Source organism: Crocodylus siamensis, chromosome 6 (assembly GCF_052110815.1).
Source record: "Crocodylus siamensis isolate JL-2025a chromosome 6, ASM5211081v1, whole genome shotgun sequence".
Taxonomy (NCBI): domain Eukaryota; kingdom Metazoa; phylum Chordata; order Crocodylia; family Crocodylidae; genus Crocodylus; species Crocodylus siamensis.
Window position 1 is genome coordinate 27,517,109 of NC_143400.1, and position 18,343 is coordinate 27,535,451.

At 56.8% G+C, this 18,343-nt stretch overlaps 2 protein-coding genes, 1 long non-coding RNA gene and 1 pseudogene across 6 annotated transcripts in view; 3 read left to right on the forward strand and 1 right to left on the reverse strand.

Annotated features, from left to right (window-relative positions):
* Positions 1 to 8,626, reverse strand: part of LOC149861972 (uncharacterized) — a 30,818-nt gene extending 22,192 nt beyond the window's left edge. For all 3 annotated transcript variants that reach the window (XR_016443235.1, XR_016443234.1, XR_016443233.1), the window contains exons 1-3: positions 7,452 to 8,626; positions 6,466 to 6,578; positions 558 to 663 (exon numbers count right to left, since the gene is read on the reverse strand). This is a non-coding gene — a long non-coding RNA (uncharacterized LOC149861972). The remainder of the gene's footprint in view (positions 1 to 557; positions 664 to 6,465; positions 6,579 to 7,451) is intronic.
* LOC149861974 (serine protease 27-like) lies at positions 4,049 to 6,476 on the forward strand. The gene is given in 4 exon segments (XM_090054785.1): positions 4,049 to 4,471; positions 4,557 to 4,828; positions 5,381 to 5,550; positions 5,729 to 6,476. Coding segments are annotated over 4 exon segments (978 nt in total). The 5' UTR covers positions 4,049 to 4,148; the 3' UTR covers positions 5,942 to 6,476.
* Positions 8,627 to 9,489: 863 nt separating the features above from the next.
* On the forward strand, positions 9,490 to 18,130 carry LOC149861975 (microfibril-associated glycoprotein 4-like). 2 transcript variants are annotated; one of them, XM_090054805.1, is made up of 6 exons: positions 9,490 to 9,572; positions 13,867 to 13,942; positions 14,907 to 15,067; positions 15,194 to 15,275; positions 16,365 to 16,547; positions 16,890 to 18,130. In XM_090054805.1, exons 1-6 carry the CDS (start codon positions 9,567 to 9,569, stop codon positions 17,135 to 17,137), a joined length of 756 nt encoding a protein of 251 aa, XP_089910931.1. In that variant the 5' UTR covers positions 9,490 to 9,566; the 3' UTR covers positions 17,138 to 18,130. The 2 variants fall into 2 exon arrangements, with proteins under 2 accessions (XP_089910931.1, XP_089910930.1); XM_090054804.1 differs by having other exon boundaries at positions 15,194 to 15,290; positions 16,890 to 18,128.
* Positions 12,177 to 12,344, forward strand: LOC149861976 (U2 spliceosomal RNA; annotated as a pseudogene).
* Positions 18,131 to 18,343: the final 213 nt, after the last annotated feature.

Consider the following 18,343-nt stretch of genomic DNA (forward strand, 5'->3'; position numbering starts at 1 on the left):
GAACCAGCCCAGACAAGGGGTTGGCCAACTCTTGGGCCCACCAACCCCCACTGCCCTCCCCTGCCTGAGGGAGAACCCAGGCATCCAGAGGGATCCCACCATGGTATGAGGGGTCCATAAAGAGTCTCCACTGGCTAGTGAGTTGGGTGTTTTCATCCCATTGGCTGGGATTGGCCATGTCATGTACACGTTATGAGTCAGCCTCATACACATTATGAAATGTGCCCAGGAAATCCCAGTGGGGCATGAAGGTCAAGGAAAAGGTCTCCTGGCCACTGGATGGATGGTTTGATCCCATTGGCTGGGATCAGCCATGTCTGAACCAGCCCAGACAGAGTTGGCCAAGCCTTGGACCTACCAGCCCTCATGTGCCTGGGAGAGGACCCAGGTATCCAGAGGGATCCCAGTGGGGTATGGGAGCTGGGAGAGGATCAGTTTGCTTCTGGATTGGCTGGTTGAGAAAGTCATGTGACTGAGAACCAGCAGTGGACCAGGAGATATGGGTGCTGGAGGCCAACTGATGCTTGATCCAGGGGGCAAGACCCTGTGGAGCTCACCTCAGGGTGTGGGCGGGACTTGTGGAACAGGCCTGCTGGAAAGGAATTGGAGGAATGCAGAGAAGGGTCTAGCCTCAGGAAGGGTCACGGCAGGAGAGGACTGGTCCTGAGGAAAGAGAGAAGGAGACTGAATGCTACTGAGCTGAACACGAAGCACTGGAATGAACCCAGGCATCAAGGCACCTCCCATCACCTACCAGCCTCCATTCCTCTGCCAGAGAACCCAGGTGTCCGGGTTCCTGGCCTGTCCTGCTGTCACCCCTGGGTGACTCCTCGGCCCTTGATCCCACCCAGCCACTTCCGGGGCCTGGCCCGGTTGGCTTATCTTGGCCCTGCCCCCACCCACGACCTGCCTGGATGATGAAGGCATTCAAGGGGCCCCACCCTGCCCCCAGCCTTCTCCTCCCATCAAGCCCCAAGTGACATCTTGGAGCCAGAAGGGGTGGAGGGATGGTGGAGGGAAGGGTAGAAGGGTGCATGAAAATGGAGGGATGGAGGGAGCCGATTGGGGGATGGGGGTACTCAGGCAGGTGGAACGATGAGGAGATGGATGAAGGAAGGGAAAAGGGAAGGCATGGGGATGTATGGATGGATGCAGGAAGAGAAGGATATAGAGGGTTATCGGATGGATGGATGGAGATAGAGGGTTATCAGAGGATGGAGGAATGGAGGGAGGCATATAGAGGGTTATTGGATGGATGAAAGGAAGGAGGGTTATCAGAGGACGGATGCAGGGCCCCTCATCCCCCAGGCACCATCCCATCCCCCTGCCCCCTCCACACAGCCCTCAACACAACCCTACCCCTGCCCCTCTGCTGCAGGCTGTGTGCCTCCCTGCCCTGGGCCCTGACAGGTAATAAGCCCTAACGAGGCACCCGATGCCCCCGCAGGCCAACTCAAGGGAGGATTGTATTAGCTTCAGGTCACATCCTGGGCAAAGCACCCAGGCATCCTACCTACTCTCATCCCCATCAGCCCCCACTCCCCTCCCCAGAGCACACAGGTGTCCAGGCTCCCACCTCCCTACTCGCATCCCACCCCCAGGTGCCCCAAGGGCAAAGGTCATTTCCGAGGAAAAAAAATCTCCCATAGCTCATTAAGGAGAAGGAGGATGATTGCTGTGGTTAAGGCAGGGGGCCTGGCTGGGTGCCAGGACACCTGGGTCCAATTTGTGACTCACCCCGTGTCCCTGGGCAGGTTCACTGGAGTGCTTGGGCCAGGGTTGGGGGGAAGGGAGGGATGTGCAGCACCTGGCACTAATACCCCAGTACCTTACCCACCTTGGCATGGGGGTATTGCACAGCACCTGGCACTTACACCCAAAGCCCAACCCCCAGAGAGGCCAGCAATGGGTTCAGCATTGGGGTAGCAGCAGGTGCTAATACCCCCATGCCACAGGCTGTTGCTGGGGTATTAATTTGGGTAACCACCCTGGATACAACCCCATGAGAGCTCAGTGGGGTACGTTAGACCACCATTGGGTGGGGTCAGGGATGGATTAGCCCTACCCCCACCACCACCATCTCCACACACACTCTCAGGATACCATCAGTGATACTACCCCAGAAGATGGAGAATCCTTGGAGATATGGGGGGCACCAGGGCTGTGGTTGTCCATGGGATGCGGAGAACATGGGGTGCTCTGTAGAAGTGAGGGGATGGGGAGAGGCTGGATGACCGGACACCTGGGATCTCTGGGAGATCTGGACTGGAGGTGGGGGCAAGGGGTGGGTTGTTTCTGAGCTTGGGATGGGGTTGGGGCTAGCCCCTCCCCCCTTTCATCCAGCCCTCCAAACCACTGTGTATGGACCCTGTACCTCCTCCTAGGGCTCCCCCATCACTCCACCTCCAATCCTCACCCGACCTCCCCACTGGAGGGGGGCGGGACCTCTATGCCCTCAGGTCTCTTTGGACATCTCCCCCGATGCCAGCGCTGGCCCACACTGCCAATTGTCAGGTCCCTAGCTGCAGTGACCAATGGCTGTGCCAATCCACCCTCCAATGAGGCTGACACTGGGGGGGCAGGATCATCCAGAGGATCCATCCGAACCTCCGACTCTCTTCCCATTGGCCCATGGGGGTATGTGGGTCTCACCAAATCGAACCACCATCTCCCTCAGGCATCCTGGGTCCTGATGCCAGTGATAAACAAGGCTGTCATTGGCTGATCTCTTTGGGCATCTCCACAGCATCAAGTTTTGAAGGGGACCTATTGGTTCATGGAGGCACAAACCAATGCTTCTTCCTGGCCCCATAAAATCCCACCACTCCCTGGGGCTTGCTGAGTCCTGATTCCACCTCCCCACCTAGGGGCAAGGCTGTCATTGGCTGATCCCTTTGGGCGTCTCCATGGCGTCGAACCCGTCGGGTGACATTCTGAGCTAGGCGGGATATAACCAGGCCTGGGTGACGCCCGGCACAGCAGGGGTGCCCAGGGATCCTGGTCGGAGTACAGAGACACAGGGCATCATGGTGGGCAGCCCAGATGCCTGGGTCCTCCTTGTGGGGCTGCTACTTGGTAAGGAAGACCCCCTAGCCCCTTATCCCCTCTCTATGGCCCTCCTTTCCTGCCAGCCTGGATGCCTGGGTTCTCTGGGAGGGGGTGAGGCCTGCTGGTAACAGCAGGAGGTCCTAGGAGCCTGAACACCCAGGAAGACAGTAAGGAAGCGGTCCCACCCAGGTGTGAATCCAGGCTGGGGGAGGGGCAAGGTGGCCTCCTTCCTTCCACGGGCAGGAAGTGGTTCACTGGAGTCACACCACAGGGCCCAGGTCCCAGGGAGAGGGAGGCGATGGGCTCCCCCATCGTATCTCCCTGGTTGGACAGTGGGAGTGAGTCCCCCTGCCAGGGCCTGAGATGTCCCATGGATGGAGGACTGGAGGGAGGGATGGACCAGGGGGTCTATAGGGTTCAATGCCTGGATGTATGGAGAAATGGATGGAGGAAAGGATGGAGGGAGGGAGGGAGGGATGGGTGTCTATGGGGATGGATGGAGGGACCAGATTGTTGGATAGACAGAGAGATGGAAAGGTATACAGCATGCACCCTTCCATCCAGTCTTCCTCCTCCTCCCCCACCCACTTCCCAGCACCCCCTGTTCTCATCTATCAGGCCTCCCTCCCCACACAAAGGACCCAGGCATCCAGGCCCGGCTGCCCTCTCTGGGCCAGGCTGGCAACAACGACCCTACGGGGAGCTGTGGTTGGGTTCTGGGCATGCGAGTGAGGGGCTGTGGTGTCCTGGTAACGAGGAGCTCCTTAGGAGAAGCGGCTCATTAGGATGTGCATCTCTGATGAGATCCTACCTGCCAGGATAGGGTGGAGCTCTGAAGGGCCCAGAAGCTGGGGAGGGGAGGGTAGGCCCTGGGGAGTGGCAGTGGGGGAAGAGCCAGGTCTGGGAAGGGGGTGGAGCAAAGGGGGCCCAAATTGACCTTTCTCTTCCTCCCTCCCAGGGGCGGCTCAGTGCCAGGACAACCCAGGTGAGGCTCAAGAGAACCAAGCATCTGGGTTCCCAGGCACCCCTGCTGTGTCCCCCCCGACCCTCACAGGCTCCACCCCCACAGAACCCAGGTGTCCAGGAGCTTATTCTTCTCTATGACCTGCAACACTAAGGGGCTGCTCAACTCTTCTCCTGGAGGTCCCAAGTGTACGGCCTCCTGGGTCCCCTGCAGTCACCCCCCAGATCTGCTCCTGTCCTGGAGAACCTGGGCATCCAGGTACCCAGCTGCTCCTCCCCCCTTTGTCTCCCCAGGGTGCGCGCGTCCGACTGGGAACCTGAACCGCATTGTGGAGGGGCAGGATGCGGGGCCGGGGGAGTTCCCATGGCAGGTCAGCATCCGGCAGGATGGGGTCCACCTCTGCGGAGGGTCCCTGGTGGCCCCCCGGTGGGTTGTCACAGCCATCCACTGCTTTGCCACGTGAGTACCTGCTCCCCCGCCACAGTGATGCCCCTCACTCCCTACCCGCAGCCTCCCCAGAGGGGTGCCACTCCTTCCTTCCCAGGTGCAGGAATGCATCCCGCTACCAGGTGCTCCTGGGAGCCACGAAGCTGTCAAACCCAGGCCCCCAGGCCTGTTGCGTGGGGGTGGCACAGGTGGTCATGAACCCGTTGTACGCCGGCGAGGCCTCCAGTGGTGACATGGCCCTGCTGCACCTGGCCCAGGTTGTGACCTTCACCCACTAGGTCAGACCCATCTGCCTCCTGGACACCAGGCTCCACTTCCCCTCAGGGCTGAACTGCTGGGTCACTGGCTGGGGCAACTGCCGCTGCTGTGGTAGGTCCTCAGTGCGGGGTGTGCCAAACTGGGGGTGGGCGGGGCCTGGAAGAAGGGGCAGATCTACAGGCAAGGTGGGCACGGCCTGAGGGAGGTGGGCGTAGGCAGGGAGGAATGTAAGGCCACAGTGTGGGTGGGTGAGGCATGGAGGAGGGGGTGTAGCTAGAGATAAGGGATAGGGAAGGGGCATGGCTACCTGGGGGCATGGCCTAGAGGCAGGGGGCTAGGGGTGGGGCCAGAGTGAGGATGGGCATGGCCTGGGGGACAGAGGTGTTCTTGTGGGCGTGGCCTAGGGAGGGGGTGGGGCCACACTAGGTGGTGGGCAGGGCCTAGACTAGGTGGCAGCACCTTCAGGGTGGGGCCTGGGAATGAGGGGCAGGGCCACAGCAGGGATGGGCATGGATTTGAACAGGGCCTGGCGGGTTGGACACAGGCAGGGATGGGCCTGGGCAGGAGGTGGAGCCAAGAAAGGGGGTGTGGCTTAAGCAGCAGAGAGGGGAGGGCCTGGGGCAGTGGAAAGGCCCTTCACCCAACTCCATCCCCCCCCTGCAGAGGAGCTGCCAGCTTCCCAGGCCCTGCAGAAGCTGGCTGTGCCCATCATCGACTCCAGGAACTGCAGCGCCATGTATGCGTTGGACACCAGGAACAGGCTTCGGCCCCGCCACATTCAGGATGACATGCTCTGCGCTGGCTATGCTGAGGGCAAGAAGGATGCCTGCAAGGTGCCACCCTGAGAACCCAGGCATCCGGGCCCCTCTGTTCTCAGCCCCACTCTCGCACACTGGAGGACCCAGGCGTCTGGGCTCCCAGCCCCACTTGCTATGACTCACCTCCTCTCCTAGGTACCCAGGCATCCGGGGCAGGTGGGGGTCATTCACTTGCTTCATGTCCTTCCCACAGGGCGATTCAGGAGGCCCCCTGGTGTGCCCGCTGGGCTCGCAGTGGGCCCTGGCCGGGATTGTGAGCTGGGGCGAGGGCTGCGGCGTCCGCAACCGCCCAGGGGTCTACACCCGCCTGACAGCCTACCGGGACTGGATCCACCGCTACATCCCCAAGCTGCACTTCATGGGGGAGCCCAGCCCTGGAACGGGCTGGGGCAGAAGGAGCTCCTGACCACCACCGGGACCAGCCAGGCATCAGGGCCACTTTCCCCAGCCTGGCATAGACACAGCTGGAGGCAGGCCATGTCGTCCTTTCTCCACCGAATGGAGGATCCAGGATGTCCTGATCACTGGGCTGTTCTTCTCTTCTCTGCTCCCTGCCTAAAGAACCCAGGCATCTGGGCTCCCAGGCTCTGGTGCTCTCACCCACCAGCCCCCACTCCCCTCCCAGAGAACCCAGGCATCTGGAGCTCATTGAGTTTGGCCAACTCTTGGCGGGGAGATCGTTCCCTTCTGGAGAGTGAACGAAAACCAGAAACATCCCATAACAAGACAATCCAGAGCCTCGAGTTGATCCCAGAAGCAAGTTTTGCCTTCAAGTTCCTTATAGAGCCATTAAATGTCCATGAGCCAATGTGAAGACCCAGAGCAGATTCCACAAGAGGCCTCTGGGGGCCCAAGAAGATTTGTCTTTAACAAGAGGCAAATGAGATGTGCAGATATGCTCCACGGCTGGCCACAAAGAAGGCGTGATACCTTCACAAGGTCTCCATTCCCCATGCATGCCAGATCACCACATTTCCCCCGCCAAAAGAAGATCTCTTGTCGGTCACGTTCACATCTCATCTTTCGTGGGACACACTTGGGAACTGGAAGAGGCATTTGCCCTGGTTAATGAGTTAACGGTTGTTACCCCAAATAGCCATATTCCCCCCCCAAAAAAAGCCACTCAACCCCCTTGATTGAGGGAACATGAGATGTGGCGACAACCCAGCTGTGTCACTGGGAGAGAGGTTGCCCAAGATGGGGAGTCTCTCTCCCACTAGGAAGCCAACAAAATGGCCCCAAATCACTGAGTGTTCCCCAAAAAAACACAGCAATTCATTACCCCAGAGCTGTCATCGCCTGTTGGCTTTCCATACACCTGCTCAGACACTGGTTGGCATCAAACAGATCTCAGTAGATTCTCTCTCCTAGCCCACCAAAATGCCTTAAAACCATGGTGTTTCTCCCCCAAAATGAAGACAGCTCTTGATATGGCAGTACTTTAATGTCTTGGGTTACCACACACCTTCTCAGACATCAAAGAGATGCCAGTAGTCACTCTCCAAACCCAGTGAAATACCCCAAAACCACAGCATTTCTCCCCCCAAAAACACACATAACTTCATCATCAAGAGGCATCGCCATGTCTTGGCTTTCCATACACCTGCTCAGACATTGGTTGACATCAAAGAGGGGTGAGTAGAGTCTCTCTCTGAACCCAATGAAATGCCCTAAAACCACAGAGCTTCTCCCCAAAACAAGAGCTCCTTCATGTCAAGACCCCTCTTCACCTCCAACCCAATGCAGTGCCCCAAAACCACATTTCTCCCTCAGAAACACATGATGTCATGATCAAGAGGCATTGTCATATCATGGCTTCCCATACACCTGCTCACACACTGGGCACCATCAATTGAGTCTCTCTGGCCCCCAAAACCACTGAAAGACACAAGGCCTCTCCATCACGAGTCACCTACCTGTCCCTTCTGCTCTGGGAGGAACCCCGAGGCCCCCGCCATGGTGTGGGGGGGGGGTCTTCCAGGGCCCGGCTGGCCCTCCATGTCTGGAAAGTGGGAGGCTGAGACCAGACGACGTGAGGCGGGTTGTTTTGGCCCGAGCTGGGGAACGTGAGGCGGCAGCAGGCCAAGCTCCTGGCGTGCTGGGGCCGGCCAGACGCCATCTGGTTCGTGTTAAGGGGATGTTTACAGGGCGGTTGACGAGCCAAAGTCTCGTTAGGGCTTGCAGAGGCAGCCAAGTCCTTCCACGCACCACTGCACCCCCCACCCAACACCCCATGGCAGTGGAAGTGGGTGGGGGGAGGGAATGAATCACAGATGGAGATGCCCGGGGGGCAACAGGAGGGGATTATGGGTCCTTGATGGGGTGATTTAAGGTGGGTCAATGGTACTGATGCGTCTGAGACACATAGATGGGGCCCAGGCATCAGGAACACACACATGCACATGCACACACACACAATCCAGGCATCTGGGACAGACACACACTGAACCCAGATGTCCAGGACATGGACACACGTGTACACACCCACGCCTGTGTATACAGAACCCAAGCATCCAGGACACACACTGAACCCAGGTGTCCAGGACACACACACACACCCATGCCCGTGTGGAGACCCACACCGGTGTATATAGAACCCAGGCATCTGGGATACACACATACCCAGGACTAAGGTGTCTGGGACATAAGCTTACATGCACAAACACACGTGCACACATGCATATACACCCAGAGCCCCAGTCCAGGACACACACATGTACACGCACACATAGAACGCAGGCATGTGGAACACACACAGAGTCTCTCTCTCTCTTTCTTTTGCATGCACACACACATTTTCACACCCATGCCCACATATGGAGAACCCAGGCATGTGGGACACACACATACCCAGAAGTCCAGGACACACATACGTGCATGTACACAGACACACACATACAATCTAGGCATCCAGGACACACACACACACACACACACACCCCCAGAACCCAGGTGTTCGGGACAAAGAAACACACACAAAAACCCAGGTCTCTGGGGGACACAGAAGCAGATATGTGCTTATGTGTACACACGCACACAACCCAGGCGTCCAACACACACACGCACACATACAGACACTGTAGATCCTAGGTGTCTGGGACACACACACGCACACATACACACACACACGTGTCCAGGACACACAGGACCCAGGCGTCTGACCCCTGCTCCCCCCAGCCTTGGAGCCTGCCTAGCAGAGGGGAACTGAGGCTATGCTGACCCCAGCCAGGTCCTCACTGCCCCCTCCCACATCCCTCGGCAGCCCCACATCTGCCCAGATGTGTGTTGGAGGAGGGGGCGGGGGGGGGCGGGCATCCGGCTCCTGTTGCCTTAACCCTTGCACTCCTGCCCTGGACAACCGGAATGTCTGGCTCCCACCCCCCTGCTCCCACCCCCACCCCAGGGAACCCATGCATCCGTGTGTGTGTGTGTGTGTGTGTGTGTGTGTGTGTGTGTGTGCACGCATGCATGTGTGCATCTAGTTGGCGACACAATCTTGGGTTGCAATTGCAGGACGCCTGGGTTGCGCATGTGTGTGTGTGTCTAGCTGGCCACACTTGGGCTGTAATTTCATGCACATTACAGACACCTCTTGGCTGTTGTGACCCACACACACATGTGCGCATGCACAACTCAGGCATCCGACATACAAACACACACACCAGAGATGGAAAACTGCATCCAGGACACATGCGCACACACACACAAAACTGCACGCAGGACACATGCAAACACACATGCAAACACACACAAAACCTGGGAGTTATACACACACACACACACACACACATTTCCCTTTGCACACCCACACATGCAGAATCCAGGTGTCTGGGACAGACCCACACACAGAACCCAGGTGTCACATACACACACACACACACACACCCTGTAAGCCGATCCTGGCTGGCTGCAAGGAGGCGGGGGCTGACCCGGCAGCTGGAGAAGGAGGAGGGGGGGACGGGGGCGGCTCACACTGAACCAGGCGTCGGGGGCTCCGGCTTGGTGCTGGACGTCGGGGGCTCCGTGGCAGCATGGAGGTGAGAACTGCCCAGGCCCCGCTGGGGGGGGAGGGCAGGAGAGCGTCCCTGGGTCTGTGCTGGGGGGTGGGGGGGTCCTCCCGCCTGTCCCCCGGCACCCCCCAGGTGTGCCCCCTCCTAGACCCCCCAAGGTCTCAGCCCCCCCAGCCCGCAGCCATCAGACTATCCGCCGGTCTGACCCCCACAGCCAACCCTAGGGCTGCCCCACACCCCGTCCATCCATCCCTCCGTCCCCATACTGTGTCCATGCGTCCTTTCCTATACAGTACTCCTTCCATCCCTCCGTCAATCCCCATATTTCATCCTTCCATTCATCCCTCCAATGAACCCGTCTCTCCTTCCATCCAATGAACCCACCCACCTCTCCATCCTTCCCTCCCTCCCTTCATGCATCCATTGAGCCCATCCATCCATCCATCCCCATACCCCATCCATCCATCCATCCATCTATGCATCCAACCAGTGAACCAGTCCTTCCACCCCCATATCCCGTCCATCCATCCACCCACTCACCCATCCCTCCCTCCCTCCATCCCCACCCCCCACCCAAAATTCAACCCACTCCACCCCCAGGTCTTTCCCTGCCCTCCCCAATCTCCCCCAATTCTCCCTTCCCTGGCCCGAAATAGCCACAACCTCACCATTAACATCAGGCAACATCCTGCCAAAAAAATAAGTAAATAAACCACTATGAAATTTCCCCCTTCCCACAATCCCCCATGGCTCAATCAAGTCTCAATCACTGGGTAATTCCTATCAGCCAAGTCTTCTCCTGCACTGCCTCATTTCCCACAATTCCCTGCTTCCAGGAGCGGCAACACATGACCGCAGTATGGCATAGTCCAACCAAAAAAAAACCCACCACAACACTTCTTCCTTCCCACAATCCCTCACTTCTTGGTTGAGTATTGACCACAAAATCATCCCTTGGTTCGCTAATGTAGTCCCTGGTCTCTCAGAACCCTCTGAGGGAAAATAGACATGACTACACCCTTAATTAAAGGCAATGTTGAGCCAAAAAAACACCCTTCCCACAACCCCTAATTCCAAGTTAAATGTTAACAACCAGGAAATTAAGGTTCAAGATGCACCCACTTCTGGGTTGGGGCATGGTGAGGTGATAGTTCAGATCCTATTTTCTGAAGTGGGGATGCAGCCACCTCTGGGGTGCGTAGGGTAGGGGACTGGCAATCCATGGACCCCTGCCTTCAGCTCTGAGATGTGGCCACCCCTGGAGTGGGGCATAGTGGGTGCTGGGTATCCACGGGTCCCTCACTCAACCTCCAGCATGTGACCACCTCTGGGCATGGGGCATGCTGGGAACTGGCGATCTAGGGACTCCTATGTTCTGCTATGAGATGTGGCCACTTCTGAAGTAGGGCATGTTGGGAGCTGGCGTTCTGGGGACCCCCTTGCCTGCCTCTGAGATTTGGCTACCCCTGGGGTAGGCAGTGTAGGGGGTTTGTGATCCAGGGGCCCCTACGTTCAGTTCTGCAATGCAGCCACCTTTGGGGTGAGGCATGTTGGGAGCTGGTGACCCAGGGACTGCTCACACAAGCCCCAAGATGCAACCACCTCTGGGGTGGGCAGCAGGGGGGGTTGGCAATCCAGAGACCCTTATTTTTGGCTCTGAGATGCAGCTACCTCTGGGGTGGGGCACATTGGATACTGGGTATCCAAAATGCGCAGTGTTGGGGGCTGGGTATCCAGGGACCTCTCACTCAAGCTCTGAGATGTGGCCAGCTCTAGGATGGACAGTGCTGGGGGTAATGATCCAGGGACTCCTTGATTTGGCTCTGAGATGCGGCCACCTCTGGGGTAGATCACATCAGGAGCTGGAGATCCAGGGTGGCCCTTGCCTGCCTCCAAGATGTGGCCACTTCTGGGATGGGGAACATCAGGAGCTGGATATCCAGGGCTCCCTCACTCCAGCTCTGAAACGCACCCAACTCTGGGGCGGAGCACATCAGGAGCTGGAGATCTGGGGAGTCCTCGCTCGAGTTCGGCAATGTGACTACCTCTGGGGTGTGCCTCTTTTGGGGAAATCTCTAATGAGGGGAAAGAAAAACAGGCACATACCAGGTAACCAAGCACCATGGGGACCTGCGCCAGACATAGGCCAAGGCCAGACGGAGCAGGCGGGGCAGACAGGGCTGTTCTCGGCCAAGGCCATGACTCACCCGTCACGGATCCTGTGGGAAGCGCAGGGGGCTCCAGGCACCATGAGGGCCGGGGCCAAGTTGGCAAGCCCAGGGCCTGGGCCCTCAGCTGCCTGGGCCCCAGCCAGCAATGCAGACTGGCTGGGATGAGAAAAACAGGGACTCATGGGAGGCCTCAGAGGAAGCACAGAAGCCGGGGGAGAACCCAGGTATCCAGGGTCCCAGCCCCCTCACCTCCCAGCACACACCCCAGAGAACCTAGGCATGCGGGCGCCCAGAATCCCCTGTTCCCACCCTGCTACCCCAGAGAACCCAGGTGTCCAGGCATCCAGCCCCCCTTCCTGTTTTTTTTTCATTAGCCAAACACTGGATGCATTTATGTGAGTGGTTGGCCCGGGAGAGCGCATTGCACAGACACACACCAGAGTCTTGCTATGGGCGAGGGATGTCTAGCAGGGCGTGCTCCCCAGGGTAATTGTCTCTGATATGTTCTCCATAGGAGGTCTATATTGAGCAGATTCTTTTTGGTATTGGGTGGTGGAACTGGAGCGTGCTCCATCCACTCCATGCATTGACCTGGTATTACAGTGCTTCCAGGACCGGTGCAAAAAAACAGGGGAAAAAAAAAAAAAAAAAAAGGTTCTATTACCCACTTTGTTTATCACAAGGGATACTACCTGGCAGGGGAAGCAGCGTGACCATGTAGGCGAGCTCCCCAGGGTAATTGTCTCTGATATGTCCTCCATAGGAGGTCTATATTGAGCAGATTCTTTTTGGTATTGGGTGGTGGAACTGGAGGGTACTCCATCCACTCCATGCATTGACCTGGTATTGCAGTGCTTCCAGGACCGGTGCAAAAAAACAGAGGGGGGGGGGAAAAAAAACCTTTAATCCACATTAACCTAATTTAATGTGCATTAATGGCACATGACTACATGCGTGTGCTCTTAACGTGCATTAAAAATGGCAATTTGGGGTTAATTGCGCCTAAATTTGATCCCTGCAAATTAAGCTCGAATAGTTGAAGCACGTTAGCACACATGTGGGCGCACTAAAGCTCCTTAGCGCACATGTAGGTAGGTTGGATTTGGAATAACTTTAGTCCCAAATCATTCCACACACACTGCGTTAATCCACATTCACACCTGCACATGTAAATGCCGGTGTGAAGTTAATCTGCATTAAATTTAGATACACTTAAATGCACATGCAGACACACCCACTGAGATGTAATGTGTGATGAGTGGGTCAAGAGGGATGTTGTGAGGGTAGGAATAACACAACATGTTGTTGTGACAGTGCGTGGGAAGGTGTGTGTTAACTCAAGGCAATTTTTCAAGAAGAAATGAACTCATAGGTCATACACACATCATCACAACATTCTTGTGTTAAGTCTTGGGAAGCTGTGTGTGAACACAATACAATTGTCCAGGATGGAAAAAAACTCATAAATAACATAACACTGCTGTGACCGTGCGTGTGAAGTCTTGGAAAGTTGTGTATTAACACAAGCCAGTTTTTCCAGGATGGAAATAAACCATAGATAACAGAAGACTTTGCTGTGCTGTTGTGTGTTAATACAACACAACTGTCCAGGATGAAAAGAGCTCAAAGATAACACAAGACTGTTGTGATGGTGTGTGTGAAATCTTGGAAAAGTTGTGTATTCATGGGGGAAAAAACATCTAAAATGAAAGTAACTCAGTAAACATAGGGTAGAAACAACACAAGATGCCATTGTGGTGTTCTGTGCGAAGGCTTGGAAAGTTGTGTACTGAACCAAAGAAACTGTTTAGGTTGCACCAAAAAAAAGTGTGAAGACGCACCCAAACTAACACAAGCTTGCAAATCCAGAGGACAAAGTTGTGTTGTGTATGAAGTCTTGGAAAAGTGTGTCTTGACATGAAGGAATTGTATCTTCGATGATACACAATTACTCCATGTCAAAACACAAGGCACTCGGTGACCGCAGCATAAAATGACCCAAGAGGGCTAGGGGAAGGTGTTTGGGAGGTCTTGGGAGGTTGTCCATCCACACGAGGACATGGTCTACAATGAAAGGAAGGTGTCAAATGTAGAGCAGAAATAACACAACTCTTTGTTGCGGTGGTGTGACATCATCTCGCTCTTTGCAGGCCTCTAGGCTGGTCAGTTTTGGGGTCTTCCTCACTCTGGTGGTCTTCACTGAAGGCCAAGCCATCAGTCCCCAAGGTAAGCCCTCATTAATGCTCGTTATCTATGTGGCTTGGCTGGAGGGGGTTGGATGGAGGGTATCTTCATGCTCATTGGCCAGTTGTAGACATCCTCCACACATCATCACCATTTCCCGGCCAGAGGTCTTCCATTGAGGCACCTTCCTCCTCCATGTGGTCTTCTCCTGGCCAGGAGATGCTGCATCTCCAAGACTTTATGGTGTTCACCAACCCACCACAGGTGAGGTGGCCTCTCTCAGTGGTATTTCCTATATGGCTCATCCTCATTGGCCAGAAATGGACTAACATGGTGGTTGCAGAGGTCCTCCATATATGTCATCTCCATTTCCTGGCCAGAAGTCTTCCATTGAGGCACCTTCCTAATCCACGTTGTCTGCTCTTGGCCCAAAGACGCCACATCTCCAAGACATTATGGCATCCATTAAGTGAGGTGGCCTATGGTGGTCTCAGTGGTAGATCCCAAACAGCTCATACTCATTGGCTGAAAATGGAGTAATATGCTGATTGTAGACATCCTCCACACATCATCTCCATCTGCCCAGAGGTCTTCCACTGAGGTACCTTCCTAGTCCATGTTGGAAGAAACAGCCAGGAAATTTTGGAGATGTGGCCCCGGCAGCATCAGCCTACCCTCCACAGGTGGGGAAACCCATGCTGGTCTCCCATCAGGCCCCATGTCTAGCCAGAAAAGCCATGATGGTCTTGGAGGGATGGAGTAGTAGGGCACATATCTCCAGATGTATGGCCATCTTGGCAGTAGACACTCCAAGGTGCCCCCCATGGGCCAATGAAAGCGTGGCATCCCACTTGTAGACCCCACGTGTCTGGCGCAATGAAGAAATGGGTGCACAGATGGGTGATGGGAGAGGTGCACTTCTGGTGCACAGATGGGCAATAGGAGAAAAGACAGGGGTCTTGAGGGGTGGTTGAGGGTGTTACTCATGTGTTGACCTGCCCCTCAGGCGAGAAGATGGGGTGCGGCGCAGAGGCCGTGCCAGTGGACTGCCAGGATGTCTATGAGACAGGCCAGACGGAGGATGGTGTGTACCTCATCTACCCTGCGGGTGCCAGCCACCCCGTGCCTGTCTACTGTGACATGACCACCGACAACGGCGTCTGGACGGTAGGGGGAGTGGGATGTGGGTGGAGAACCCAGGTGCTTGAGCCGTGTCGCTGGAGATGCCCGATCCATTTGTGTGGGCGGATGGGCCTCCATGAGGCTGCCAGTGACCTCTGTGACCTCTCCCAGGTTTTCCAGAAGAGGTTCAATGGCTCCATCAGCTTCTTCCGGGGCTGGAACGACTATCGCTTTGGGTTCGGGAGAGCCGACGGCGAGTACTGGCTGGGTACGGGTGGCCCCGCCCCCCGTGCCATCTCTTCCACATACCCCTCCATCCATCCATCCACCCCACCATCCATCCCTGGACCTATACATCCACCACCTACACCCTGTCCATCCATCCATCCCTCCCCTCCACAGACCCCTCCACCCATCAATCCATTCATCCACCCACCCACCCATCCACATACCCCTTCAATCCACCCAATTTATCTATCTATCCCTCCATCTATTGCTGAACCTATACACCCATTCACCCACCCATGACCGCTCCATCCATCCATCCACCCATGTACCCTTCAAACCACATCTCCATGCATCCATCCCTAGACATATTCATCTACTCCTCCATTTATCCATCCATCTCCTTCAGACAACCCTCCATCCATCCACTCACCCACCCACCCACCCACCCCCTATCCATCCATCCCTCCATATATCCATCCCTGGACCTATACATCCACCCACCCACCCATCCATCCACATATCCCAGTCCACCCACCCACCCACCCACACATCAGAATTATTTATCTATCCATCCATCCACCCACACACCCACCTACTGACCCACGTACCCCTTCAATCCACCCCTCCATCCGCCCCTCAATCCACCCATTTTATCAATCTGTCCATCCATCTCCATTCATCCATCCCTGCACCTATAAATCCATCCATCACCCACCTATTCCCCATCCATCCATTCATCCCCTCCATGCACCCCTCCCTCCACCCATCCATGTACCACTTCAATCCACCCCTCCATCCATCCATCCACCCACCCTTGGACCTATACATCCACCCACCTTTCATCCATCCTTCCATCCCTCCATCCATCCACCCACCTCTGCATCCCATGCATGTCTCTACCCACCCCCCTCCCCCTATGACGCCTCCACCCCAAGGACCAAACCACCCATCCCCCCACCCCTCACCAATTCCTACATCCACCCACTAACCCACTCAACCCTTTCCCAGCTGCACCACAGACCCCAACTCCATGCCCATACCACCTCCCACCCCCAAGATTAACCTTCCCTTGGCCGCCTCCGACCCATTGCTCCCTCTGCTCTCCTCCCTCCAGGGCTGCAGAACATCCACCACCTGACGCTGAAGAACCGCTATGAGCTGCGTGTGGACCTGGAGGACTTTGAGAACAACACGGCCTGGGCCAAGTACTCAGAGTTCGCCTTGTCACCCAATGCCATCAGCGCCGAGGAGGACGGCTACTCCCTACATGTGGCCGGCTTTACTGACGGCGGGGCTGGTGAGGGGACCTGGGCATCTAGGCTCTGAGCTTCCTCCTTGCTCTCACCCTGCTCTCAGGGAACCCAAGCATCCAGGCTTCCCATGCCCTCTGCTCCCCTCCCACCCATGGTCAGGAGTGAGGGGCAGCAGTGGTGGAGGGGGTTGGGAGTAAGAGGCATTGCTATTTGGGGGCTACAGGTCAGGAGTGAGGGGCACCACTATAAGGCAGCTGTGGGTCAGGAGTGAAGGGCACTGCTGGGGGGGGAACTATGGGTTGGGAATGAGGGGAACCACTATAAGGAGGGATGTGGGTCGGGGGTGAGGGGCACCACCATGACCCTACCCCTCCCCTGGTTGCTAGGTGACTCACTGACTTACCACGCGGGCCAGCGGTTCTCAACCTTCGACCGGGACCAGGACCTTTATGTGCAGAACTGCGCCGCACTCTCGTCCGGAGCCTGGTGGTTCCGCAGCTGCCACTTCTCGCACCTCAACGGCGTCTACCTGGGCGGCCCCCACCTCTCGCCTGCCCACGGCCTGCACTGGGCCGCCTGGAAGGGCTTCCAGTACTCACTGCGCCGCAGTCAGATGCAGCTCCGCCGCCTCTGAGCACCCCCAGGCCGGGATCGGGCCAGCAAGAGTCTCCCTGGTCCCAGGATCAGGCACCCTTGATGCCTCCTGTTCCAGGATCAGGCCCCTTTGACTTCCCCCAGTCCCAGGATCACACCCTCTTTACACCCCCAGCCCAGGATCAGGCCCCCTTAACCGCCCCCCCCATATTCCAGGATTGGGCCCCTTTGACTTCCCCCAGCCCTAGGATCACACCCCCTTGACCCCCAGCCCAGGATTCAGTCCCCTTGACTCCACCTGTTCCAGGATCAGGCCCCCTTAAACCTCCCCCATTCTAGGAACGGGTCCCCTTGACTTCCCCCAGCCCCAGGATCAGGCCCCCTCGACTCCCAGCACAGGATTGGGCCGCCTTGACCCCCACTCCATTGCAGGATTGGACCCCCCTGGACCGCCCCAACCCCAGTGTCACACCCCCTTCATCCCTTCATGTTCCAGAATCAGGTTCCCCTTTTACCACTGCCTCATCCCAGTCCAGGATCAGGCCCACTTGACCCCTTATTGCAGGATCAGGCCCCTTTGACTTCCCTCAGCCCCAGGACCAGGCCCCTTTTGACCCCCAGTTCAGGATCAGGCCCCCTTGATTTCCCCCCTGCCTTCCACGACAATGATCCCACCCACCACTGCTGGATCAGGTCCCCTTAAATCCTCTGGTCCAGGGTCAGGGACCCTTGACCCACTAGGATTGGGACCCGTTGACCTCCCCCGCCCCAGAATCGGGTCCCTTCATGACCTAGGATCAGGCCCCCCCTTGACCCCAGGATCGGGGTCTCTTTGCCCCCCCCCCCCGAATCTCTTCTCTTACCCCTTCAGTCCAGGATTGGACCCGTTCATGGCCCAGGATCAGGGCCCTTCTGACCCCGTTCCCTTGACAACCCCCCCTCCCAAGATCGAGACTCCTGTTAACCTGCCTTCTACCCCCAGGATCAGCCCCCCACCAGGACCCAGAATTGAGCCCCTCCCCACAATAAACACCACTCCCTTCCCAGAATCCTTTCTGCTTCATCCATCAACTTCCCCCACCCCCAGAGAACCCAGGCGTCCAAGTCCATTCACCAGCTCCAGCCCCACTCCCTCCCTTTAAGCCTCACCCCTTCCAGCACAAGCCCCCATGGGACCATCCAAATCCCTAGCCTGGGTTTTCTCGGGGGGGAGGCGGGGGGAGGGAAGGAAGTGGCAGCAAGGGAT

Coding starts and splice junctions, on each gene's coding strand:
- LOC149861975 (XM_090054804.1), top strand. Junction 13,943..14,906: donor CCAAGCCATCAGTCCCCAAG/GTAAGCCCTCAT, acceptor CCTGCCCCTCAG/GCGAGAAGATGGGGTGCGGC. Junction 15,291..16,364: donor CGACGGCGAGTACTGGCTGG/GTACGGGTGGCC, acceptor TCCTCCCTCCAG/GGCTGCAGAACATCCACCAC.